Source organism: Felis catus, chromosome B1 (genome assembly GCF_018350175.1).
Source record: "Felis catus isolate Fca126 chromosome B1, F.catus_Fca126_mat1.0, whole genome shotgun sequence".
In the NCBI taxonomy this organism is placed as follows: domain Eukaryota; kingdom Metazoa; phylum Chordata; class Mammalia; order Carnivora; family Felidae; genus Felis; species Felis catus.
In genome coordinates, this window is record NC_058371.1 from 73,862,599 (window position 1) to 73,890,435 (window position 27,837).

At 43.1% G+C, this 27,837-nt stretch overlaps 1 protein-coding gene across 4 annotated transcripts in view; it reads right to left on the reverse strand.

Annotated features, from left to right (window-relative positions):
• The window catches only part of TMEM131L (transmembrane 131 like), a 171,047-nt gene that overhangs the window by 13,236 nt on the left and 129,974 nt on the right, over window positions 1-27,837 (reverse strand). For all 4 annotated transcript variants that reach the window (XM_045055764.1, XM_023252754.2, XM_045055763.1 and 1 more), the window contains 10 exons: window positions 27,633-27,819; window positions 27,237-27,422; window positions 26,269-26,418; window positions 25,262-25,887; window positions 18,921-19,069; window positions 10,076-10,200; window positions 6,689-6,855; window positions 5,315-5,503; window positions 1,062-1,140; window positions 101-183 (listed from right to left, as the gene is read on the reverse strand). In XM_045055764.1, coding sequence (XP_044911699.1) covers window positions 101-183; window positions 1,062-1,140; window positions 5,315-5,503; window positions 6,689-6,855; window positions 10,076-10,200; window positions 18,921-19,069; window positions 25,262-25,887; window positions 26,269-26,418; window positions 27,237-27,422; window positions 27,633-27,819 — 1,941 coding nt within the window. The remainder of the gene's footprint in view (window positions 1-100; window positions 184-1,061; window positions 1,141-5,314; window positions 5,504-6,688; window positions 6,856-10,075; window positions 10,201-18,920; window positions 19,070-25,261; window positions 25,888-26,268; window positions 26,419-27,236; window positions 27,423-27,632; window positions 27,820-27,837) is intronic.

A 27,837-nucleotide genomic window follows, 5' to 3' on the forward strand; every position in this document is an offset into this window, starting at 1 on the left:
GCGAAGCCCCGGCCCCACCCGATCTGCCTGCCTCGGCAAGCTCCCCAACCTGTGGTGTGGAGCACCTGGCTGCTGTCTGCTCCAAGCATATGCGCCTCACCTTTATCTTCTTCGACACCTGCAGGCCCGGCAGGAAGGCTGGGACAGGGAGGTTCTGCATACTGTGGGACATTATTCACGTTTCTGTGGAGAAAGTGAGAGAATGAGCATCTACTCATTTCTTCTGTACAAGGACATACCAAATTTGTTCACTGAGTTTTTACAGACATTCTTCCCACAAGAAACATAAAATACTAGAGACACAATGGTACACGGCCAGAAAAGGGCTGAGGAATAGTAAATTCCCAAGACCCAGCAGAGCCTTTTTTAAATAAACAAAACAAGTTTAACTCAGGTAGCTAAGGTGAACTGCAGATTCACCATCAGCCCACCACCAGCCAGCAGCAAGTATTAATCCCTAATTTACTTTCTACCTCTAGCAAAACAGTTCACAGACAGCTTTGTCTCCTATGCTGAGTTTCCTTTTTTACAACCCACCAATTTAGTTTTAATGACAGCCTCCTATCCTCTCACTATGTGACCAGCGCCTAAGGAAAGGTGATCACGTGCCCACTCTGAAAACCTCTGCTGGCTGCGTACCCTCCTCTTCTCCCACTCAATAAAAGCCACTTGTTGATTTTGTCCCATGCAGTGGCAAGCATCACACAGAATTGTTACCATGGAGGTAGCTGCTGGGGTCTTGCAAACTTCCCTAAGTCATGGGCGTCCAGTTTTATTTCAAGTTGTAGCAATGCGTTGATGACCCCCACCCCTACAACTACTGCAGTTTCTCTGTCTGCTTTCAGGAACGAGACGTGTTCCAATGTGGCTACGTCACTGGGCACCCCAGAGATCATGAAACGTGTTTCCTCGGGAGGATCCTGCCTCCTGAATGATGAGCAAAATTGGACTGTATTTTCCCACATCCTTAAAAAGTTTTCCTATTTTCACCCGCAGAACCAAGTACAAGGAAGAAGCAGTACCTACAACACACTGTCAAAGCTAGGAAATTAAAAACTCACGTGGGATTGCAGATGTTATGAGAAAGATTCAAGGAGATGGGAGTTTCTGAAGGAAAGTCATTTTGGGAAACATTGTCTCCTGCATAAAAACAAAAACATTATCATTATGTTTTACACATGTAATTCAACTGTATTATGTATTAAAGAGCAGATGGCTAATACCTCCAACCCCTAATGAGCAAGTTCTCACTTTAAAATGATTTTCAGGGGCGCCTGGGTGGCTCAGTCAGTTAAGCGTCCGACTTCGGCTCAGGTCATGATCTCACGGTCTGTGAGTTCAAGCCCCGTGTCGGGCTCTGTGCTGACAGCTCGGAGCCTGGAGCCTGCTTCCAATTCTGTGTCTCCCTCTCTCTGACCCTCCCCTGTTCATGCTCTGTCTCTCTCTGTCTCAAAAATAAACATTAAAAAAAACAAATTAAAATGATTTTCACATTCAGTAATTTTATTTTATTCTTTTAAACTATTCCCAACATTTATTTATTTTTGAGAGAGAGACAGAGACAGAGACAGAGACAGAGTGTGAGTGGGGGAGGGGCAGAGACAGAGGGAGACAGAATCGGAGGCAAGCTCTAGGCTCTGTCCGAGCTGTCAGCACAGAGCCTGATGTGGGGGTCGAACCCATGAATCGTGAGATCATGACCCGAGCCGAAGTCAGATGCTTAACTGAGTGAGCCACCCAGGCACCCCTCAGTGATTTTATTTTTTAAAAATCTCTATTATAGGGGTGCCTGGGTGGCTCACTCGGTTAAGCATCCGACTTCGGCTCGGGTCATGATCTCACGGTTCATGGGTTCGACCCCCACATCGGACTCTCTGCTGTTAGCAGAGTCCACTTCAGATCCTCTATCCCCCTCTCTCTCTGCCCCTCACCCACTTGCACTCTCTCTCTCAAAAAATAAACATTAAAAAAAATCTCTATTATATTTATCTTCATTGAAAAGTTACTGAAATTCAACACTTAAATTTATGAATTTTGGATTAATGGTGTTTTAATTTTGGCAAAAAGCTGAAATCATTAATATCATGTAACTTTCTCATAGGGGTTTTTCTGATAAAAGAAATCTTGCTATATAAATAGATCCCTGCAATTTATAAAAGTAATACATATTTACTGTAAGAAATCTATGAAAATAAACGTAAGTTTAAAGAAGAAAAACAGGGGGCTCCTGGGTGGCTCAGTCGGTTGGGCGTCCGACTTTGGCTCAGGTCATGATCTCTTCGTCCGTGAGTTCGAGCCCCACGTCGGGCTCTGTGCTGACAGCTCGGAGCCTGGAGCCTGTTTCGGATTCTGTGTCTCCCTCTCTCTCTGACCTTCCCCCATTCATGCTCTGTCTCTCTGTGTCTCAAAAATGAATGGAAGGAAGGAAGGAAGGAAGGAAGGAAGGAAGGAAGGAAGGAAGGAAGGAGAAAAACAGAAGTTACCTGCAATTATACTGCCATTCAACATTTAGATATATTTCCTTACAATCTCTTTTATGTGAACGCACACATATAAAATTGGGGTCATGCTTCACATATACGTTGTCCTTATGGTCTTTTACACCATAATTATGCTGGGGACATTTTTCTGACAGTACGTAACCCTCAAACAACTTATAAACTACATATTAAGCCACTGTACAGAAATACTATGAATAATTTTTGTCATCTTGCTCTCTCAGCCCTTCCCCCAAGCAAAACTGCATTTCTATTTTTTGTTAGTAAGGACTGATTTTTCAGAATCTTATGTTTGCATCATCAGGCAAACTTTGTCTTCAGTGGTGGATGGAGCTGGGCTTGGTGTAGGCTGTGGAACTCAAGCTTCCTCAGGCCAAACATATCCCGCTATCAAAGCGCGTGTACCTGCCTGCCTTCATCTGAGCCTGTGTGTCTCCATGTGGGCGACAGTGTCTCCTAGAGGGGGGCAGGACTGCTGAGTTTCTTGGGGGTTGAGAAGATCTTATCTTTTCATCCCTAAAGCACACTACACAGTAAGAAACACTGCCTATCAGTGATATTAAAATTTTACGGGGGGTCATTAAGAAAACAGTGTCTCAAAAGGCTCCCGGGGAGGGAGAGGATAATGAAAGAAAGGCTGAGAAATGCAGCTTGAAAATACGCGTGGGTGCTTTCTGTAGGTTTTTATGGTTACTAGGGCCCTGGTCTCTCAGACAAGACCTTCTTTTATAGGTCTCACTGCCGGTGGGAGACAGAGAAGAGAGGACAGCCCGGAGGCTGCTGAAGGGAATGGTCTGTGGCTTGAAGCGGCCTGTCTTGGGGGGAGGAGACAGGGTTCAAGCAAACTGGGGTGTGGAACAGGCTGCCAACCTCTCTGTGCCCGGGACCTCAAATCTCAGACTGCCCGGGGACACCAGCCCTGGCCCCTCAGGGTTACTTGGGAGCAGTGTGAGTGTGATGGTGAACAAAGGCCTCACAAATGTGAGTTTCTCAATCTCACCCTTACACAAAGACTAAGCTGAAAATAACAGTGAAAAGGAATGAATTCCATCTTTATATAGACACAGAGCTTTAAAATAACATTAAGTGAAAGAAACAAAATGCAGAATGATATACTGAAGTATGATTTCCTTTATGTAAGTTAAAAACAATAATTCTATACTTTGTTGATGGCTATATAAATGTAAGATAAAATATGGACTAAAAGAACATGTACCAAGTTCATGACAGTGGGCAGTGACTCGGGGAGGCCAAAGTGGAAAAGACTATAAAGCACTATTAAAAACAAAAACAAAAACAAACCCAAGGGTAAAGATAGTGAAAGTAAGAGTAGTTAATTCTGACCTTTCCCAAATCCTCAAATTTCTCAAAAATAAGAGAAGGCCACAATGTTCACAGCATTATTCACAATAGCCAAAACGTAGAAACAACCCGAGTGCCCATCAAAATGAGATATGTGCATGCAACAGAGTATGATTTGGCCTTAAAAAAGAAGGATGGGTGACCCTTGAAGACATTATGCTAAGGGAAATAAGCCAGACACAAAAGGACGACCACTGTATGATTCCACTTAGACACCAGAGTAGTCAAATTCATGGGGACAGGAAGTAGAGGTGAGGCTTCCAGGGACTGCAGGAAGTGAGGAATGGACAGCTGTTGTTTAAAGGTACAGAGTCATGGGGCACCTGGGTGGCTGAGTCAAGCATCTGACTTCGGCTCAGGTCATGATGTCACAGTTTGTGAGTTCGAGCCCTGTGTCAGGTTAGCTCAAGCCCAGCTCTGGGTGAGCACGAGCCCTGCTTCAGGTGAGACCCACTTCTCTCTCTCTCTCTCCCCCTCCCTCTGCCCTTCGTGGGATTCTCCCCTCCCCCTCTCTTAGATAGATAGATAGATAGATAGATAGATAGATAGATAGATAGATAGATAAAGGTGCAGAGTCTGTCTGGGGTGATGGAAAAATTTGATGGTGGTGATGGTTACACAATATGAGTGTACTTAACACCACTGAATGGTACACTTAAAAATGGTAAGTTCTGGGGGCGCCTGGGTGGCTCAGTCAGTTAAGTGGCCGGCTTCAGCTCAGGTCATGATCTTGCGGTTCGTGAGTTCGAGCCCCATGTCAGGCTCTGTGCCTACAGCTTAGAGCCTGGAGTCTGCTTGGATTCTATGTCTCCCTCTCTCTCTGCCCCACCCCCTCTCACACTCTGTGTCTCTCAAAATAAATAAACGTTAAAAAAAATTAAAAAATGGTAAATTCTGTGTTATATATATTTTACCATAATAAAAACTTACAAGTGAAAAAAGAAATGCAAAAGTTCTTTGAACTGTGTCAAAGATAGACATTAAATGATGGTGATGATGGTGGTGATGATGATGATGATTTAGGGAGAGGGAAAGGAAGGAGGAAAGAACAAAAGAGTGAATGAAATCCAAAGCTAAGTAAATACTCCAATCTGCAGTCCCGCATGTACTCCAGGCCCTGGAAAACAGATCCAGGTCTCATACTGGGCTAGGCAGCAGGGCAGGAGGGAGGACAGATGGGAGGGAGGGCAGGGGGGAGGGCAGGTGGGAGGGAAGACAGGAGGGAGGGCGAGAGGCAGGGGCAGGAGGGAGGGCAGGAGGCAGGGGCAGATGGGAGGGAGGGAGGCCGGGGCAGGACAGAGGGTAGGTGGGAGGGAGGACAAGAGGGAGGGCAGATGGGAGAGAAGACAGGATGGAGGGCAGGTGGGAGGGAGGGAGGGAGGACAGGTGGGAAGGCGGGAGGCAGGGCAGGAGGGAGGGCCGTTCCCAGGGCTGGGTGTACTCCCAAGACTCACCGCCTGGCAGGAAGTGCTGACGGCCCACCGCGGGCTTCTTGTCCCCATCAGAGCTGCTGCTGCTGCTGCTCCAGCTGCCCCAGCTGCCGCGGCTGGCCCGAACGCCGCCCGAGGAGCTGCCGCAGTCGGAGCTGGAATCTGAGCAAGACTTCTCCACACACTTCTTGCCAGTCTTCTGGTAGTAACCGTCTGCAGGAAGGAAGGGAGAAGTCATATCTCATTCGAACAATTTTCAACTTGATGCCATGTCTCCTCAAAGGAGATAAGTGAAGTTATGAAGAAGGCCAGGTTCACGGTCAGGGTCTGCTACCTCTGCACATCTAGCGAGAAGAAAGAAGTTAACTACAACCAACAACGGGACTTTAAGAAACAGTGAGGGATGGGCTGTGTCTACTCTGCCTGCGGGATGGGTGATTACACCTGGCTGGGGCTCAGACTGTTAATACCAAGCATACCCTTGATCTAAAAGTGGTTCTGGAAATAAACACTCTGTGAAGAAAACTGAGCTACTCGATCAGACTGGAAATTTATAGGTAATTTCTCCCTCTCTTTTATGAAGATACCTCCTAAGAGCTTCAACGTACTGGGGCACTGGCTGGCTCAGTCAGTACAGCATGCAATTCTTGGTCTCAGGGTTGTAAGTTCAAGCCCCATGTTGGGTGTAGAAATTACTTAAAAATAAAATCTAAAAAAAAAAAAAGAGCTTCAAAGTACTATTTATGTGTGAGTGGAATGAACCCCCAAGAAGACCAAAAGGCAACACATGTGTCAAGGGAATGAATGAGAGGACAGAGAAAGAAACTCCCGAAGTCTGCCAGCCATGTGCATCGAGGACATGGAAGTGTGTCTGGGAACACGGTGTTGGCAGACAGGACTACAACTCCCCCACACCGTCCCCCAACACGTGCAGTCAACTTCAGTGGCCCTGGAGCCTCCTGCTACCCCTTAGTCTAGCTCGGACCTAGCTGTGGGTGCCCTCTACCTCTCACTCCCAGAGGCGCTGCCGGGTAGTTCTTGGGAGGGACGGCAGCCTGGCTCTGCAGGAACTGCCTGGCTTGGGTGTGTGAGAAGAACACAGTTCTCACCCGGCTGTCCCCAGAGGGAGCAACCACCGTTCCTTCAGCACTGCGCAGGAGGACAGTTGAGAATGGCCAGATTTTAGGGAGGAGGGGACAACACTCGAGGCCTGCCCGGGTTCAAAAGAATCTCAGGTTTACAGTGTCATCCTGACAGCTTTCCATTCAGGCGTCAATAACCTAAGTTGCCTCTGAAGCGATAACCTCATCAAGGTGCCATTTCTTTACAGTGGCTACTTCCTGGAGGAACCAAAAATCCCAGCAGAAGCACTGCTCATAGCTCAACAAAGTCACACACCTGCCTCTTCCTGTGCAGCAGGTAAACTGCTCCCAATGCCAGCATCTGTCTTACAAATTTCCCCCGGGTTTTCCTGTATACACCAGTTTCGGACATTGATGTCACTGCTCAGCTCAGGCCTTTCAAATGCATTGCACACAAGTTTTAATTCACTCTGTTCAGAAGGCCTAGAAGAACCACAAACAAACAAACAAACAAAAAAATCACATCCACATGTTATCATCCAACCATCCTTGCTTTCCATGAGACTTACCAGAGGTGAAAATGAACCTGGGACAACCCAAGACCTCTGCTCTTCGTGTTTTGGGGGAGAAGACACTGAGTAAGGGAGTGGTATCAAAAAGACAAAAGATTTTTGCTGTTTTAGAACTACAATCAATCTGGAGCTCATTTAATCTACTCTATACTTCACAATGAGAGGAATAAAACTCCACAAAGTTAAATAAGTGATGGAGTCCCTCCGTCACCTCATAAGTGGCAGGTCCAGGTCCAGAACCCAGGACTCTTGGCTTTAGTGACAGGTATGATTCTTAATAGATGAACCTGCTGCCTGGTGTCTGGGGGAAGGTACTGAGCATTCATTTATATCTCTTCTCATCCATTCATTTAGCATTTATTGAGTGACTACCATGTGCCATGTATTATTAGGAAAGTTGTGCTTACAAAGCATAAAGTTCTTTCCCCAGGGAGCTCACAGTCCAATGATAACATCTCTGTACTAGACCGTGAACTGGGGGAAAGAACTGTAATGGTTTTGTAAACGGCAAAATAGAAATGGGTAGAGGACGCCACTGGAGTCCACAGATGGCTATTCACATCGTCTAACTGCAGTACCTCACGTCAGGTTTGTAGGATGGCAGTTAAGAAGACAAAATATGTGAGCTACAGCACATGATTTCATTGGTTTCTGACCGCTCAAAGTAAAGACTATAACAGAAGAAGCAAGAGCCAAGGAAACAGACAATCCAACAAGCACCCACTTCTCTTTTTGTAAGTTTACCCATTTATTTTGAGAGTAATCAAAATAGGTGAGGGCCCCCCAGCTACTTCTTAAGTATCATATTCTCAAAACATTCTGATTAGTTACAAGCTACTGGAAAGTTCTATTTTAAAATTTTGTTTCTTGGGGCGCCTGGGTGGCTCAGTCGGTTAAGTGTCCGACTTCGGCTCAGGTCATGATCTCATGGTCCGTGAGGTCGAGCCCCGCGTCGGGCTCTGTGCTGACAGCTCAGAGCTTGGAGCCCGTTTCAGATTCTGTGTCTCCCTCTCTCTCTGCCCCTCCCCTGTTCATGCTCTGCCTCTCTCTGTCTCAAAAATAAATAAACGTTAAAAAAAAAATTTAAAGTTTTGTTTCTTTAGCATGTCAGAAATATCCTTGTAGAAATATATCATAATGCTTAATTGGTGAAATTCCACTCGAATTTTGTATCTTCCTGTATTTTCACATCAGGAAAATATAATACTTTAGAGTGACCTAAGTCAATCAACTTTTTATGAAAATACATGTAAAAAGAATAAAAGGTGGGGGGCGCCAGGGTGGCTCAGTTGGTTAAGAATCCAACTTTTGATTTGGCTCAGGTCATGATCTCATGGTGCATAAGATGGAGCCCTTGTCGGGCTCTGAGCTGACAGCACAGAGCTTGCTTGGGATTATTTTCTCTCTCTCTCTCCCTGCCCCTACCCCGCCTCAAGATAAGTAAATAAAACATTAAAAAAAAACAAAAGATATAACTTTCCTTTCCACAAGATACCACACTGCAGCTTTTAAATAATTTAGCCTAAATAAAATGGTAATTGCTAATCAACAATTAGTATTTAGTATTAACAACGAACTAGCAGTCAGTCTATGCTTTTTTCCTATTTGCACTTTGCTGTTTGCTCTGAGTGAGCCAGGGACGTTGGAGCTGCCTGACCTTTCCCCAGCAGAGTGTAAATGAGAAGGCTGGCGGGGGGGGGGGGGGGGGGGGGGGGGGGCGGTCCTGCAACGCTGAATCACAGGCTCCGGACAGCAACCACCTAAGCGACCCAGCGACAGACACTGCAAGCAGCACCATATGTGCCCCCCACCCTCCCGTGCCAGGGTCCTTGCCTCAGTGTGGGCTGTGCTGCCAGAGTCCCCTTCCAACAACAAACAGAACTGCAGCATGGTGGAGCCCCTTCCCCAGGAAGATTTGGAGCCACTAGAGAACAATCTGGCAGAAACACATTTAAATACCTAGCTGAGCTCATAAGAAAGAAATTCCCAGATGCCTGAACTCAGAAGAAGAAAAAGCCAGAGTGGTGAGGATGTACTCAGGAGGAAAAAGGTTTTAAAGCCCAGGGGGGTAGGTTTTAATTCCTCTCAAAGACAGTTATACAAGAGTCAGGGAGCTGGAACTATTCCTAAATAAAACTGGGGTCCTGGGAAGGGGGTATTGTCAGTGCAAGGGACACCTGAAAGGCTCCATCCATGGACTTAGGGAGGAAAAGGCAGGAGAAAGTGTCTCTACTAGAGGCTCTGGGCTTGTGCATATGTTGGGTGTTTAGATGTCTAAACCAAGAAATCAAAATTCAGAAACTATACCACCAGGTAGATTTGAAGTCAGAATGTACATACATACTAGTGACCCCTTGAAAAAACAAACCAACCAACCTCAAGCTGAGAAATTCACATAATATCAGATTTAGAAAGATATTTCTGAAAAGCCAGAATGCGGGATTCCCACAAACACTATCCAGCGCCTTCATTTTACTGATAAGAAAACGAAAGCTCAGGGATATTAGGTGAGCTACAGAAGCAAGGTTTCCAAAGAAGAATATCACACTGCTTGGGTTCCAATTCAGACCCTGCCCCTTACCAATTCTGGGGCTGTAGGCCAAACACAAAATGTCTGGGCACCTCACTTACTGACGCTGTAAGAGAACCCAGCTTCTGCAGGACTGAGCCTCAGGTTCCCTGAGTCATGACTGTTCTCTTGTTAAGGGGCAGGGGAATGCAGGACCCCTCGCGCGTGAGAGCAATGCGGGGGTAGGAGGCCTGAGAGCTCCCAGCTGTCTTCTCTGTCACCTGGCCCACAAACACTCCTGCAACTGCACTGCACAGGGAGAATGAAGGGCCGGGCACAGAGGATGCCACACTTTTTCTTTAAAACCTCCCAGAGCTTTGAGCATTTTATAAAGTAAAAACATGAAAACTATGTTCACTTTAAGGTATTATTTTAGGAAAAGAAATGAAAACATATCCAGGATATGTATTAATTTTAATAACATTTATCTCAAAATACAAACATTGATATCTATTCTCTGTATCCAATACAACAAAAATAAGATTAAAAGATAATAGCTAAGAATAAAATTATAGATTAAAAAACAGATGAAAATTTTAAAGAGATCGTAAAAATTACACACCTCAAGACCTGAGCAGTACCTCTTTTCTTGTTTTTTCTACACGTTCGATTTTTATTCCAACTCAAGTTCTGTAAATTGCCTTCTTTCTTCTCTTGAAGCTTCTTCCTCCTATAAGGATCTTCTTGCTAAAGAGAAAAAAGAAACCTTAAGTAAAGGTTTAAACTGAAGACCAACTTCATATGAATTCAGAATGTTCCAACATGGGTGAAAACAGAGACATACATTTCTCAATCTCTAGTTTGTTTTCATTTCCCTTCCTTCTCTACCTTCCTCAATCTCTGCAAAAAGAAAAAACAATCATTGCCTATAAAATTCCAAACAGGCTAAAAAGGAAAAACATCTGTTAGCAATTTAGGGTCAGCTTGCTGTTAATCGGCAGCAATAAATTCTCCAGCATTCACCTGTTAATTTGGTATGTGCAATTCGCATGAATTACTACTGAAGAAAAGTCACGTAAAAACTCAACTTAGGAGTAATTTGTGTATTTATGTTTTTATTTGTTTACAGAAAAACTTTAGGAGGACAGCCAAATCTCCACTGAGTGTGCCAAACTAGTTTAAGCTTTTGTAAATAAGGCAAGAATATGCTTGATGTTTTAAATGTGGTTCTGAAAAACTTAATTTAGCATGAAATTCGTATTTTTATATATCTACACATTATGTACGTATGCGTATATACACATATACACATACGTGTGTGTGTGTGTGTGTGTGTATACATATATATATATATTTTTTAATTTGGGCCTTTTCCTCTTTTAAATGTTAGGCATAGTCCGTTAAGCCAAGAGAAGGGGGATTCCCCTGCCCCTTAACATTTTGAAGTAGCTCCTGCCTTAGAAGTCCTCTAATACTCTATTTCTCTTCCTTCTACCACTCTGCCTCTTTGAAGGTTTTTTTTTTTAATGTTTATTTATTTGAGAGAGAGAGAGAGAGAAAGAGAGAGAGAGAGCACGCACAAGCAGAGGAGGGGCAGAGAGAGAGAGGGAGACACAGAATCCAAAGCAGGCTCCAGGCTCCCAGTTGTCGGCACAGAGTCCAAAGCAGGGCTTGAACTCACGAACCATGAGATCATGACCTGAGCCGAAGTCGGATGCTCAACTGACTGAGCCACCCATGTGCCCCAAACTCTGCCTCTTTACAGCAGAGGCACTGTCAGCAGGTGGGACAAGGTACAGAGCTCACTAGGGCTTGAAAAATGCATTGTTCCTGGACATCACAGAGGCAAATCCCCCAGCTCAGAGAGTCCTCTTCCTACTGACCCTTAGGATTCACCTTTCATACAGAATAAAGACTGCCTCATTTTACCTTCTTTTTTGAGAAGTTTGGTCCAGAAATCAGAGTAGGAATCCATGGCATTCTAGCATACACCTGACTAATACACGACTTGGAAGAGGAAAAGAAGAAGGTTTCAAATGCCTACATGTTACATATCTGGGGTATCAAAAGCCTCATGTACCTATTACAGCAAGAGGCTTACTACAATAAATACTAGAAATAAAATGAAACTGCAACTGTACATGTGGTAGGATTATGGGATTTGGGGGTTCTTCTTAATACTCCTTTAGTTTCTCTCCCAATAAGTATGTATTAACTTTTTTCTGATTCTGAAGGTATCTGAAAAACATGACATGTTAAACACACAAAGCCCTATCTTATAGGATTTTATGCTAACTGCTTAAGTTAGACGCTAAACACATTAATAACATATGATCAGACATTATCCAAAGTTAAACAGTAAATACGTGCCGTATTTATTCACATACTATTCCCTGTATATTTCTAACTTTGGGGAGGAAAGTTTTCCTCTCCCCTCCCCTCTCCACTTAAGGGCCAAGAAAGACTTTTCAACACAGCAAGCCTTTCTGTCCCTTGAGCCTTTCTGTCCCTCCAGAGTCACATACAAAGAAAGGATCTGTCTCTAAGTGGGGTCAGAGAAAGAGTGAGCTGGTCAGTAGTCACTCTGACACTTGGCTGCCTTTCTGCACTCAATCTGGTTAGATTTGTCATCCTGTGCAAACAAGAGGGACTACAGAGACATGAGACTGGGTGGTCAGAGGCATCGTTACGGTCTCTGAATATAGGCAAGAGTGATTAACGAGAGTGCGGGGCACGCTGGACTCCGGTGAGTGGAATGAGAGAGAAGCAGAGTGCGTGAGCAAACACAGACAGGAACAGAAACAGGGTGTGGACAAGAGAGGGAAAAGACTGAGGACATACTGAGGAATGAAAAGCTAATGAATGGACTTGCTGTGTGTGTGTGTGTGTGTGTGTGTGTGTGTGTGTGGTGGGGGGGGGGCTGGGGGGCAGGGGAGAGGGAGGGAGGAACAATGGGAAGTGAAGAGGAAGGGCTCCAGTCAGGCTTGGAGAACAGGCCAGCACTGGCAGTAGCAGATGGCGGGGGGGCGGGGGGGGGGGGGGGGAAGGAGGCCGGGAGAGAAAACCAGAGACCCAGAGCAACAGACTTGTGGAGAAATGAGAGGCAGACTAAAGGCACAATCTGGCTCTTTGCATTCTGGTAGAGGGTGTCACACATAGAGGGAGGCGGGACCAACCAGGGAACGAGTCCGTGCAGAGTTGCAAGTAAGACCACAACTGTGAGGCCAAAGAGCCCGATTTGAATCTCACTCCATGCCTGCAACTGTGATCTTGAGCAAGTTACTTAGCTTCTCTCTGCCTCAGTTTCCTGAATCTTCCTCAAAAGGCTGTTGTGAGGGTTACATTACCTGATACATAGTAAGAATTCTATAGAAGACCCGGCTATTATCACATTATTGAATTATTTGAACTAGTGAAGTTCTCTGATAGCCCTGGTAGAAGGGACGATTTCATTGATTACAGGGTGGGGAAATAAAAAGATTTCCTAAACTTTAATAAAAGCAAACGAAAAAAATCAAAGAAAAACCACAGATTTCACAATACATTCTTCAAGCTGCTGTATATAAGTAACAGCAAATAAAAGAGGGAAAGGGCCGATTAAGAAAAAAATCGGATACACTATTTGATAGGCAGAGTCAAAACCGTGCTGTATGTTCTTAGAGAAAATAAGAAAAACACATGCAACAGAAAAACGGGCAAAGGACATGAAATAGAAATTTGCAAAAGAAATATAAAAGGCTAAAAACCATGAAGACTTCACCCAAAATACTTAATAATGAAGTATGTTTTTAGGAAAGGCAAATTATAGACCAGCTTGGATCTCATCTTTCCATTTTGGCTTTAAAAACCACGAGTGTATTTACACTGCATGTTTCTGCCTGCAAACACCAGGAGAGGGCTTGGGGGGGGGGGGGCAGAGTGCCATTAACACAGTCTGCCTCTGAGCAGCACAAGTGGAACTGGGCGAGACATTCACTTCTAATTTATTTTAAAAAATGAAAAAGATTTCAGCGGTAGGATTTTGGATGGATGAGTTTTTACTTGTTTTTCGGAATAGGAAAGTGCTGATTTTTCCCTGGTGAGAGATGCAAAGTGAAAGAAAACACAGTCGTTTCCCTATCTCGCTGATCAAGATTTTGCATGACACATGGGGCTGCTGGGGGCAGAGGAAGCCAGCGTTTCCTACACCATCCGTGTGAACGTGAATCCACCTTTCTGGAACGCAATCTGGGGCACACATGAGGATACTCTCTAATCCTACTTCTAGAAATCTCTAACAAGGACACAGCAGGTACACAGGGAAGACTTAAGAACAACGTAGCTCATCATAGCGCTATTTACGAAAATAACAAGCTGTAAATTAATGTCCAGTCACAGGGGAATGGTTTAGGATTAGGGGCATAGTTAAATGACGGAATGTTATGTAACCACTGAAAGTTCCCTTTGTTTTGAACGTGAGAAAATTCAGAATTATTAGCATGATTTGCAAACCTACATCTACATAATGATGATGCTGAGGTTTTTAAAAAGTTGTATAAAAAAGAAATAGAATATAGAAAAATGTACAAAGTGGTTCATTTTGGATAGACTTTTCTCCCCGCTGCCCCTTCTTTATGCTTTTGTAACAATCATAAATTCCTTTTCTAAGGGGGAAAAAATCTGCTTGAAAAAATAAACAGCAGGGCTACGGTTAAAATTTAGTTTGTAGCTCTTAAATCTGGGCTTCAACCTTCTTTGCCAATAAATCTACAGGAATGTTCCCCATGTACTATAGACAGATTTATACAATTTTCTAAGCTGCAAAGTTAGGCCCTAAGAATGTATAAGAAAAACAAACATTGAGTGCTGCCCTTGGGAATGTGTTTATTGAGAACGACTTCTCCAAACGAACAATGAAATGGAAAGCACACACTTGCAAGGTTTTAAAGAGATGCTCTGCAAAACAGGGAGTGAGTCATGGAGACCGCAAAACAAATGAGGGACTATGGTCCCTCAGATCCTCCAGCTGGTGGCATCCTTCCTGTTGAGGGGATTGCCATCATCTTTAGGTGCAGATGTCTCTCTTACACAGGCTCCCAGTCCAGAAAAGGAAGGAGGAGCTTACATGACCCCTGGGACTGTGCACGAGCGAAGTCTGAGCTCCAGGGATAATGAGAAAAAAGAAGAGGCCCAAGCACAGAGGCCTGGGTCTGTCATGGGGGCCAGAGGCTGAGTCTGAAGTGGGGGAATGGCACCCACCTGTGACAGATGGATGCCAGCAGCACCACCACTGAAGCACAGTTCCTCGGGGCCACCTCCTCCTTGTGGCCCTCAGATGGAGGGACCTGGCGTGAGTCCCAGCTCGCAGGCTGTGCAGCCACTGAGTGATCATATCTCAGTGTTGGTTTCGATCTCACTACAGGGCAACATGGAAGTCTCCAAAGCCCTTATCAGGAGGATGTTACGGTTCAACCCTTACCTTCACCCATTCCCTCCTACCTCAAATTCAATGACTTTATTTCTGCTCCTGAAAGCACAGCCCGTCTTAGTCTTCTGGCCTCGCTTCCAGTACATCTGCTATACCTGCACCCTCAAGCCGTCCACAGCTACACCACCACCCGAGGTTCACACTCAGGCCCCTGCTCTTCCCTCTGTACATACACACCTCGGAGAACTCAGTGTCCTCTTTCAGTTCTAACCTCCACAGGCACAGCTCCCATTCAAGCCCTGGATCCGTATCTCCGGCTGTCGCTAACGAACACGGTCATTTCCTTTCTACTTACCCCTTGTCAGTGCTTAGTAAGTGCGCTACTCTAAGCACTTACCACATGAACTCATCTATGCCTCACAATGCTAGGAGGTAGGCAGGCTATTATCATCCTCATTTGTCAGATACGGAAACTGCGATGTTAAGTAACTTGCCCAATGTTATAGAGCAAGTAAGTGACCACCTGGATTCAAACCCAACAAGTCTGGCTGCAAAGTCCATGCTCTTAATTTGCAACATTGCTTTGATAAACATAAAAATGAACTCATAAGTCAGAATTCCCCATCTTCTAGTTAGCCAGACTTAAAACCCTGGAGTTACTTTTGCAAGTGATCGTATAAGAGAAGACAGCTCCTCTCCTTTGTGCAATTAGGTGCAGGGAAGTCCTATTAGTTTTTCTTCTAAACTCTTACCTTCTCTTCCTACCCTTCACCCTTGCTCCTGCCCAAACACAGCCTTACATCACACCTCCCAGCAGAGTAACAGCCTCCTTATGAGAAGACAGCTGGTGCCCATCTCTGCTCTCTATAACCCAGCCTCCAAAACATTCAGACTGACCCTCCAAAAATGCATTATCCACACATTCATTCAAGCATTTACTAAACAACTACACTTTATAATCTTTGTAACAGCCATTCTGCCCGTCTTTGTGAAACTGAACTGAAAAATACTCAATTATGACCTTCAAGAAACTCACAGCCTATAGGCTATTTTCCACCACCCATCCACATGCCAGTTCAGAAACCTTCCATAGCACTCCATCGTTTGCAGCAGGGTCCCCCCCCAAACTGGCCACCCTTCAGCCAAATCCTCTGGCCAAACCCTTCAGCCAAAAGAACTTTGTTTGGACAGATGTGCTTTTAAAAATCTGACTCTGAAATTTATTAGCAAGCAACCCACTACTGTCCAATTCTCTATAGGCATCATCACTTTGATTGCTGTGCTCACCCAGTTCACTATTTGTGCTTCTGGCTGAGGCCTAGGGGATAAAGTCTAAATTTTCAATTGGTATGCAAAGGCCTTTCCCATCTGGAAGGTCTCCCACTCTTCCCTCCCATTACTTCCCACTCCTGATTGAGCTTCTTCTCAAAGATGATCTCCTACAGCTCCCAGTTATGCTGTGGGGTTCAGGGGTGCCGCTGCCCACCTTCCCTTCTTTGCCTGTCCACGTTTCTATCTGAAATCCCTTCTACCATGGACTGATTGGGGCACTTGACTACTTAGAAATATCTTGTCCTTCTTTAAATGCTGCAAACTCCCAGTTTGGAATGCCTAGGATATCTTTATTTTGTATCATTTTCATGTTATTTAAATGAAAAACCCATGTTGGTTATGAAGTTTAAGCAAAAACAGAAGAATATAGAGAAGGAAAAAAGAATCACCCCGAATCCCACCACCCAGAAATAACCAGAGTCTGCCACTGATTATTTGGCAAACCTTATTTTTTACTATCTCTCTATGAACGTACATACACAATAGGATGGCAAGACAAGTGACAGGAATGATTCATATTGGAACGATGTATTATTTTTAAATAAAAATTTAAAGCTCAGTTTTATCTGAATTTAACAAAAGTAACTGAAGTAGAACCCAGGGAACTGCCAATGTTCAAATAATCATTTCTTCTTTATTAATTGTTTAACGTTAAGAAAGATAGTGAAGGACATTTTCATTAAGTTTTCACCCTATTAAGTGCTATGTTCAGTTTTATACAGTATGGACTCTCTACCAAGAAAAATAACATTAAAACTCACTATCACCTACCATTCAATACCATCTCTCATTTTTGCAGATTGTTAGCTTTTCGTTTTAAAATATGCAATCTGTTCTGCAATTATAATTGCTAACTGTTTAATTTTAATTGCGGGTGGAAAATGGACAGAAATCCCAACAACAGACCTTTAACACAGCTTCAGTAGTCCTGGGTCCTTATTTTCACTTCTAGCTTAGTTAGTTAAATTTCATTAACTTCATTTTTTAAGAAAGACTCATGATGAACTCACCTGTGTTTAAGGATGCTGCTGTCTTCGCACTTAAGTGTCAACTTGGCTAGAGTATTCTTGCTCACATTCTCATTCTCTCCAAGATATGGCTTCCTGTGCCCTGGCATGAGATTTTTCTACCAAGTGAGGCAAGCCTGAGCTGGTGTTTCTCCATCTTCCTCACCTCTTTGCACTGTTCTTCAGGCTTTAAGTTCAATAACTATAGCCAGGCTGTGCCTGTGTCCATTGCTATGTGTCAGTTTTTCCTGGTGTACCCCATGTGCCCTTTTATTCTATGAATTCCATTCTTCCCTTGTATCAGGAAAATTTTCTTCGATTTCATCTCTGAATAAGTATGTTTCAGATCTATTTCCTGGGCCATTTAAACACTCATTATTCTTCTGTTGGACTGGTTTTGTCTTTCTTTGCCCCATATCTATCACCATCTTTTCTCTAACTGCTTCCAGCTCTTCAATTTTTTCCCTCACACTCGCTCTGATTATCTTAAAGCCTTTCTTGGGGTCAAATAATTCAAGTTTTGGCTACTGTCTGTGTAACGTCATTTGGGTCTTCATTTCTTAGCTTTATAATATCTCTTTTAACCTCACCCTGGTGTATTGATTTGCCTTTATAAAAGCTCTCATTTTATGGAGTTCACTTTCTATAGTGAGAAGTATGAAGAGTTTTCTTCAGGTCTCTGGATATGTTTTCTTCTACATTAGGATCTTTACCTGTCTTCTGTGTTCTACTCCTTTCATTCGCTTTTACTGTGTGTGTGTTGGGGGGGCGGTATACAGTGTATATCTGCATAGTTAGAATGCTATGTTTTTCCCACTGGGCTTTTACTAATACACAGATAGCTCTGTTCTGAAATAAAGTAGGTAAATTCTCCTAAATACCTTTTCTACCTTTCTCCTTCACCTGTTTGCTTTTGCCTATGAGATATGGGGCTGGGTTCTGCTCTCTAGATGCTCTTTGGTAGGCTACACTAGAGAGAAGGGAGAGGGTTTGCCAGGACAGTGTGCAACTATGTTCTCTTTTCTGGGAACCTGTTGCACAAGCGCCCACTTGCTTGAGCTAGATAGGCATCCATTTCCTGTGGATTTTGGCCTATGCTTCCAACTCAGCAAGAGCAGACCCTAAAATGGATGTTGGGTAACAACTGGAGAAAAGGGACTGGTTCTACTCCACCGTCTTTACCAGGAGTTAACCCATCTACTTAAGAACAGCTTCCCCAGGGGCGCCTGGGTGGCGCAGTCGGTTAAGCGTCCGACTTCAGCCAGGTCACGATCTCGCAGTCCGTGAGTTCGAGCCCCGTGTCAGGCTCTGGGCTGATGGCTCAGAGCCTGGAGCCTGTTTCCGATTCTGTGTCTCCCTCTCTCTCTGCCCCTCCCCCGTTCATGCTCTGTCTCTCTCTGTCCCAAAAATAAATAAACGTTGAAAAAAAAAAAATTAAAAAAAAAAAAAAAAAAAAAAAAAGAACAGCTTCCCAGAGAATAAAAGATAAAAGCTATCTGATGTTACTAGAAATTATCTTAGTGTCTCCTATGGAATTAGAAGATAAATAAAACTTTCCAAACACCTCAAACTCACCACTTACAAGTACAGATTCAAATGCATAACTAGCCCCCTCACTGAAAAGTATGAAATATACGTGGATAGTCACTAGACAGATATTTGCTCTCTAAGCCCTAAAAATGGGTTTTGTCCTAATAGGCAAGAGAAAAAGGAATACAGACCTCGACTGAAGGGATGTCCTGTTTCTCAAAACATATGTCTTCTTTAGATGCTTTGTGGATCTTCTTTTCTGAGGAAGACTTTGTGTCAACCTTTTTCAAAGTTTCACAGCTGTCTACTTCATTCTTGACAGGCACTTGCTGGTTATTCCCTTGAATACATAAAAACGATTTAATCTCTAGCTAATTATTTCCATTCACATTCCCATAGTTAAATCTCTTTCCCACACCAATCTAATTTAATGAGATTTACACTTAAAGATTGTTCCTGACATTCACGATGCTCTAGAAATGTGCTGACCAGTAAAACCGCGCTTATGTTAAGAGTTCTACAAAAAGTCTTTAAAAGAGATTGAGGGAAAAGCCTGAGGCGGTACACCATTATTTATAGCAGCATTATACCTAACAGCCAATAGGTAGAAACAACCCAAGTGTCCCTGGACAGATGGACAAACAAAATGTGCTATACCTACAGTGGAATAGCATTCAGCCTTAAGAGGAATGAATCATTGCCCAACACCATGGGCAATATTATACTTAACACTATTGAGGTGTATACTCAAAAATGATGGAGATGGAAAAGCAAAGGAAGGAAATTCTGACACATGCCACAACGTGGATGAACTCTGAAGACCTCAGGCTAAATGAAATAAGCCAGTCCCCCAAAGAGAAATACTATATGATTCTCCTTGTCTGAGGGACCTAGAGTCGTCAAATTCATAGAGAGGGCTGGCAGGAGAGGGTAGAGGTACTCACTGCTTAATGGGTATAGAGTTTCTTTTCATGACAGTGAAAAGGTTCTGGAAACGGATGGTGGTGATGGTTGCACAACAATGTGAATGTACTTAATGCCATGGAGCTTTACAATTAAAATGGTAAATCTTATGTTATGCCTATTTTACCCCAATTTTTTTGAAGTTGGTGAGGGGAGAGAGGGGTAAAGGCCTTGGCTTCCAGTCATGACCCAGTCCCTAATTAGTTTTCAAAGCAAATCTCTTAAGTTGCCTGCTTAAGTTTCCTTAGTTATAAAATGAAAATACCACTTTCTCCGCCTGCCCCGACTGCTACAAAGATGAAATCAGAAGACCCTATAAATGGAAAGGATCCCCCACCAAAACTACATGACCCGTTTCAGGACAGGTCCTCCTCCCAGTCGGGGCGCACCTGCCCCCAGCAACCAGGGCCTGTACCCTGTAAATGAGCAGATGAATCACAGGGCAAAAAAGCTGGTGCTGGTAGAAACCTCATGTGAAAACATGATTTTCCTACTTTTCTTTCAAGTGATTTCATGCCTAAGTGTATTTCTTCTTCCATCCCTTACTTCAAAATAAAGTCAAAGCAACGTCAACCCTACAAAAACTGGCCTCAGTGTTCTAATATGAAACAAAGCATTTCAATACCTTCTCTTTTTTTCTTAAACTGAGACTTCCCTTACCATACCTTTGGAATCTGAGAAAGTTTAGATGGCCCGGCAGCTATTTCACAAGGAAGCAGGCTGCAGGCTTGGTGATGCAAGCCTGACCTCACCTCAGCAGGGGCTCCAGTCCGGCCCTGCTTTGGGACCTGGTGCAGGAAAAGTCTGTGCCCGCAAAATGAAATGAGCAGTTCAATCCCTCCTGATTCTGAAATTCTGAAGCTGAACTCACTCAAAGCAAGGTATATACATCTTACAAATAACACTTACAAGGGAAGCATGGTTTTATTTTGTTAATGGAAAATGGTGTAAGTATCACAGAACTATAAAAACGCTGGGAAGCATTAATTGCTCTAAGACACAAATTGGGTGTTCAGACAACTACAGAGGAAAATATCCACCATGATGAAGTGGTAAAGGAAAGAGCCAAGAACAAAGGAGGCAGGATCCAAAACACAAAAAGAAATCATAAATAAGGACATCCCTTCGGATTCTGGAAACCATACATATAAAACAGAACACATACATTCTCCCAAAAAATGTGCCGCTAACTTTCCTAGAGTCTTAATTCGTGAGAAAATGGATTTCCTTACGTGTTCTTCCGGCCAAGAACAGCACTAAAAGTATTAGTCGTCAAACTTTCTCAGGAAGGATCCAAAGTTAATATCCAACACTGAACTATCCCCAAAAGTGCTAAAGCACTTAGTAACACCTTCTGTGGGGCTGGGAATCAGGACAAACAGTAAAAGCAATACTTTTTTTTTTTAATTTTTTTTTTTAACGTTTATTTATTTTTGAGACAGAGAGAGACAGAGCATGAACGGGGGAGGGTCAGAGAGAGGGAGACACAGAATCTGAAACAGGCTCCAGGCTCTGAGCTGTCAAGCACAGACCCTGACGCGGGGCTCGAACTCACGGACCGCGAGATCACGACCTGAGCCGAAGTCGGACACTTAACCGACTGAGCCACCCAGGCACCCCCCCCCACTTTTTTTTTAAATTTTTTTTTAGTAAAAGCAATTCTAATAACAAGTTCTTCATTGAGTCTTTGAGAAACTCTAACATGACAATATCTAAGAATTTAGAAATTCATTTACTAAATGGAGCCATCCAAGTCATCTTACTAGGCACGATTACTTACTTACAGTGTTATACAACTTTCTTATACCCATCTCACAGAGTCAGTGTTTGAGCCATAAAGATAAAAAACAAATAAAACAGGGAACAAGTGAACTCAACTAGAATCCTGCTTAAACTTTTATGGTATCAAATCTAATCAAATGTTATATTTTGAGTAAAAGCTAATCTTCAAGATATTAGTATCTATAAGTAAAATGAGACTATTTGAATTTTTCAAATATTCGTATTTCAGAAATTTGGAGTGTCTATTCAGTGACATTTTCCATGTATTGTTAATTCCAAGGCTTAGGGTATTATTCAATTTAAAACTTTATTATCCTTTACATTGTTATAAGCAGAAAGCAATAAAAGGGTGCCTGGGTGGCTCACTTGGTTAAGCATCCAACTTCAGCTCAGGTCATGATCTCATAGTCTGTGGGTTCGAGCCCCGCATCGGGCTCTGTGCTGATAGCTCAGAGCCTGGAGCCTGCTTCAGATTCTGTGTCTCCCCCTCTCTCTGCCCCTCCCCTGCTTGCTCTCTCTCTCGCGCGCGCGCTTTCTCTCAGAAATAAACATTAAAAAAAAGAAAGCAATAAAATAATTGGCTGACTATTCCTCTTTCATAGTGCTGAGGCCAGCTGTGTGTCTTTAGCCTTAATTCCAGAGATCATTATTTTTTAATTGTACGGTCAAATACAGATCTAGAATTGTGATCACACAATTTAAAAATAATACACATTTGAAAAGAGACATATTTAAAAGATCAGTTACGTTACACACAGAGCTCTACTCTTGTCAGATGCTCAAAAGACTCTGGAATACATAACAAATGTTTGAAAAATTGAGCTGTGGTTTGACAGGTGGATGCCAAGAAAACTGTGTGTGAAAACAGAGCTCTGAAGCATCTGTCAACAGACTTCCTTTCTATGGGGAATTTTCATTTATGACTTACTACAAGGCCTCTCAGAAGAAGGCCGCAGAAAGAACAGGAAGGGGATGAGACACATTTCTTTTATTCAGAAAATAAATTCTGTGTTTTTCAACAACAAAACTGAGCATGTAGTGCCAGACCCATTAATATTCACCTTGGAATATTTTTTTTCTCACACAATATGTCACCCTCAGCAAAAACTAAAAAGCCTCAGAACAGGAGAAGGCAAACTTCCTCACATGCCTCAAGGAGGTCTGTCAGGTTAATAAAATCACTTCAGGCACTCTTAGGAGACCGACCGCCTGCCCCCTTCCCCTTTTTCCAAAAGCAATCTTATCACTGAATTTGCCTCTATGGAACATTTGTGTACTTTAGAAGGAGCTAGGATGTGGCAAACACACTAGCTGCTTTCCCCTGAGCAAACAGAAATTTTCCCCATTCTAGTGGGCCACACAGGAAACGAGGTGGAGGGACCTGGGATTCCCAACCAGCCGGCGGGCTAAGTTCAACTATTAACACAGAAGCTGTTTTCTTCAGATTCTAGAATGATTTTGTGATGGAAACACGTTTTTCACAAAGTAAAACACTTTTCAAAGCAAAAAAAGAACCAACACTCAAAGTTGGAAGTGAAAATTTGGAGAGTTCTCATATACAAATGGTTTTCTCATCCTTGAGCATTCTTCACACGTTATGGACTCCCTGCCAATTATATGCCTGTTCACCATCTGCCAGCTTATTACAATGCTTTCCTTTAACATCTGATAAAAGCACCCCAAGCCCTTGATATTACTAAAAAAAACCCTCCAAATCCTATCTTCAAACTACCCTCTAGAATTCTCGGTCCTTTCTTATTTTTAAAATTGCCAATCCTTTAAAATGTCTAAATTGTAAATGGATGGCAGGCAACCTATTTTTTTTAACCTCTTTGATATTTTCCTCGAATAGTGCTGTGAACAGAAAACAGAACAAAACACATGTCAATGAATGGCTTTCCCTGCGAGGAATCTCCTGCTGACATACTAATTCCGGAGAGAAATCCAGCACTGTGAATCAGTACCTCTAAGTTTGCTGGTCGGAACACGGTGGAAAGCCAAAGTTCTTTCATCAGTCCTTACTAGATCTGATCAACAATCACCCTGATACCACTTAACATACTACTGATCTAACCAAACAGCAGTTTTTAAAGACTTCTTATTGCGAGATACTTGTTTCCATTTAAAACACAGATTAGCAATCTGCACAGGAGGGAAAGATTCTGGGCAGGAATGACATCTATGATGATACAAGCAAGTCCTTTGTTTCTGGACCTCCAATACGAAGTTCACTCACACTTGCTGAAGTATTACTACATGGCCATCTATGTTCCACTATGGGCATTAAACATCAAGTATTGGACAGGAGGGACCTGAAGCACAAATGTGAATCCTCTGACCCACTCTAGCGCTGCACTTTGGGCCCACGTCTCCACATTTTAACCCACTTCAAAGTACTGCAGTGCAGCAAAAGGTCCTTCCCATCTATCTGTCCACAAGGCCATGGCCACTGCACTCTGCAGGCACATTTATGCAGATGACTAGTGGACGCAATGGGCCACAGAAGCACCTCAAACAACTATGGTTTTAGGCTTACGTAAAGTCAGCCTATGTTAGATCCTGTGCTCAGGCCTAAATAATACCGAACAAGGAAAACCCTGGTAGGATTCACCCCTAATCTCACTCTTTCACAAATGTTTTGCAGCCTGGGCCCCATGGAAATGGAACAATAGGCAGCCCCCTGCCCTACCACAAAACATCCTCAGACCAAGTATGCTATGCTATCATTTGAGGATCTGGTTGAATGCTTCATCTGGAGTGCGTGCTCACACGCCGGGTGGACAGAACACAGGGGACGGGGTCAACCCTGCAGACATGATTCCACCTCAAATACGTGCACAGATACCAGGGAAACGGTACAAACTGGTTGGAACAAGACGCACCAGGAATACATGTGCAGTTGCCTGACCTTGCTCCACTCGCTCGGAGGACTCCAGCTCTGAAGTTAGAGACGTCCTTTTATGGAACACATAAAATTCACTTCGGGTTTTTAACTACATGCATAAAACGCATCAGAAACTGACCAATCCATAATATTTCTCTACCCCCTCTACAGTAACAGGGAGTGAAACACGTTAGAAGTTTTAATAAGATCAAAGGTGACTGATTTTTCCAGATTAAAAAGTGTCCAAAATCTGACTTTTACCAGGTACAGAAATGTGCATATTAAGATGATCAGAACGGCTAAGAAAAATAAGCACGGGCTCTTCTGCCAAAAGCCAAAGGGGTCAGTTAAAGCTTCACGACAATGTTACATATAGGTAGTTTTCTGAGTCCAGTCCTGCCGACGCTTTCACTAACTGCCTTTGCTATAAGAGAACATCTGTCTCTTTTAACCAAGGGACACGATTAGACAAGAATCGGGGCCAGGGAACATGAGACGGTAGCAGCTGTTAAATATAAAAAGTTGGTAAGTTTTGTTCGGTCAGAAACATTTTATGAGCAGATTAATTTTCACAAATAGTCTGAAAATCCAAGATAGAAAATAATAATTAGAAAGTGGTGTCCATATCCTCCCAATAAAATATGACATTCCCAACCCTCTAAACACATGTGTTAAAAGTACACTTCTTAGCCACGACATTCTAAAAACGTGGTGTCTCCTCCTAAGCTTTTCATTTTGCAAACCGTACTTCAACATTTACACCTTTGCTTTAACTCTGTGCAAGAACTAAAAATTCAGCATCCATGATTAAACCTAAAGTCACAGGTGAGAACAAATTCTGTTAAAAAAACAGACCGAAGACAAACCGGAGAGAAAAGTCATCCAGGAGGATGAAAAGATTACCATTATTCTTCCCGGAAATCTCTGGCAAGTCTGACTGGTACTGAGGTGCACTTCTTGACAAGTGATTTTCAGGTAGTTTCTTAGAGGTCTTCAGAGAACAGAGCTCTCTCTCCTTGAGCTCACCTATGTTTTCTGAAGTTTTAATATCCGTTTCCTTAGGAAACATACATGTCTGTATTTCCTCCTTCATATGACATTCTGAAGAAGGATGATTGACCATAACTGTGTTTTTCAGTGTGTTTTCTTCTTTATTCAGTAAGTTTTTGGGAAGGGTTAAATTCTTTTGCAGGTTGACATTTATGCCACTTGCATATTTGAGGTTTATCCAGTTCTCACCCATAACATCAGGGCACACGTCCTCTCTAGGGGCAGACAGAGGGCTGCCCAGGGCTGGAGTCTGTCTCTCCTCGGCAGCAGTGTTGGCACTGCTGGCAACAGGTGGGCTAGGTCTGTGTTTGCTGTAATAGACTGAGCACTTGTGCTTCTTCTGAGAATGACCGTAGGTACCGGGGCTCCTCCTTGCCGCGTTCTGGATCCTGCTTTGTGGAGTGTTTACTGGAAGACAGCTCTTCCCTCTGCCTTTATCAGAGGGGCCATAGGTATCAAGAAAGTTCTTACAATTGCTCCTGAATGGAGGAAGAAAAACATTTAACATCAAGCCAAGTGGAATCAAACCCTACCCCTCTGTTTCTAAAGCCGTGAGAAAGAAGTGGCCATCGGTACTGTGTGTACTGGGGAGTTCTATCTTTCCTTCTTCCAAAGCCCCCTGGGTTTTACAAACTAAGTCCTTATATGAAGTCTATCTTATTGTAAAAGGACTATTACAGCCTCAATGACTTAAAGAAAATTTTACGAATCTAAACCTGGACTCAGAATAGTATTTATATCACCTTAAAATAAAATCAGAACAAAGTAATATCAAAGGTGAGAGCCCCTTCCCCCTCAACACACACACACACACACACACACACACACACACACACACACACACACACAGAAATTCTTACTTGTGAGAATGGGAGCTAATTACATCCATCGAACTATTGTTTTGCTGCGAAGATGAGCTAGCATTTTGCCTCTGTCTTGTTTTCATGAATTCCATAAGAATGTACTGTGCTTGTTGGAAGGCTATTAAAATCACACCCAACAGGGACAAACTGAGGAAGAAAGCAATAGGGTTCATTACTGCATGGTTCTGACTGGCATTAAAAAGACCAGCTCTCTTACAGAAGAGCAGTGGATGGTTGATGCAAAATGTCTAAAGATGTGGTATTGGGATTCCCTAGGATGTATGATATCATACTTTCTGATATTAAAGATTAAAAAAAAAAACCCCAAGTTTCTAAAAATGTGCATACTTGTAAGTTTGACATTCCAATTCCATTTTTAAAAGCACTTGTGGGGCGCCTGGGTGGCTCAGTCACTTGAGCGTCCGACTTCGGCTCAGGTCATGATCTCGCAGCTCGTGAGTTCGAGCCCTGCGTCAGGCTCTGTGCTGACAGCTCAGAGCCTGGAGCCTGTTTCAGATTCTGTGTCTCCCTCTCTCTCTCTCTGCCCCAACCCACTCGCATTTTGTCTCTGTCTCTCTCAAAAATAAATACACATTAAAAAAAAAATTTAAAAGCACTTTCATGATAAAATCTAAAAGGGTTGTTCTAGTCTTCCAATCTCAAATTGCCACTGCACTGGGCCAATAGGAGTCAAAGTCGTATCTTCCCCTGTGACGGCCAGTGAAAACATATAGGGCACAATGGTCTATGATACTTCTAGGTCCCATGAATCTCTTACAATTCATTTACTATTATCTTAAAGTTTATCAGTTACTACTTTGTCTACTTCATGTCTATCAGGGTTCGCAAAGAAATACAAATTTCACTCAATTCAGATGCTTTGAATATGCTATTTGACTATTCATAAGCTCTTACACCCAGGCAATAGACAGTTTCTTGCAACTCGTCCAAAGGCGGGAGCATACCTGACAAAGAAGACTGTGAGCCTCCAAAACGACTCCTCCCAGCTGGGTCCTGGAACCACGTCGGCACACAGAGGCAACAGGTGATGAGGGAGGGTCACATTGAGAGTAAAGTGAAATTCTAGGTCTGCTGCAGTCACAAGAGTCAGCTCACGAATGACCCAGGAAGAGGTAAAGTCGGGAGTAAACCTGGTAACAAAAGATTCATCTTTATGAACTTTGATTCTTTTAATTCCAGGCACAAAACAAAGTAATCACAATAGCAGCCAAATTTCTTACTTACCATCAGTATTTATATAAAAACAACTTAACATGTCTTACCAATGGAAAAAGGTCCCTCCACCCCCACATTATTAAATGCGCCACAAAACTTAAATGAGGTTAAAACTCAATGCTTACACAATGCTGATATCTCGGGATGTGTTTGGGGCCAGGGAAAATTGATGACAATCTAGCACTTCGAATCCATAACCTTGGCAATTATACCCATTAATTTTCAGAGATGTCACAGTTATAGGAAGTGGTCCAATATTCTCAACTTTAAAGTTCTTTGTAATAGATAAAATTTGCTTGCTGTCTTTCAGTTCTAGTGAGGACAGAAAGT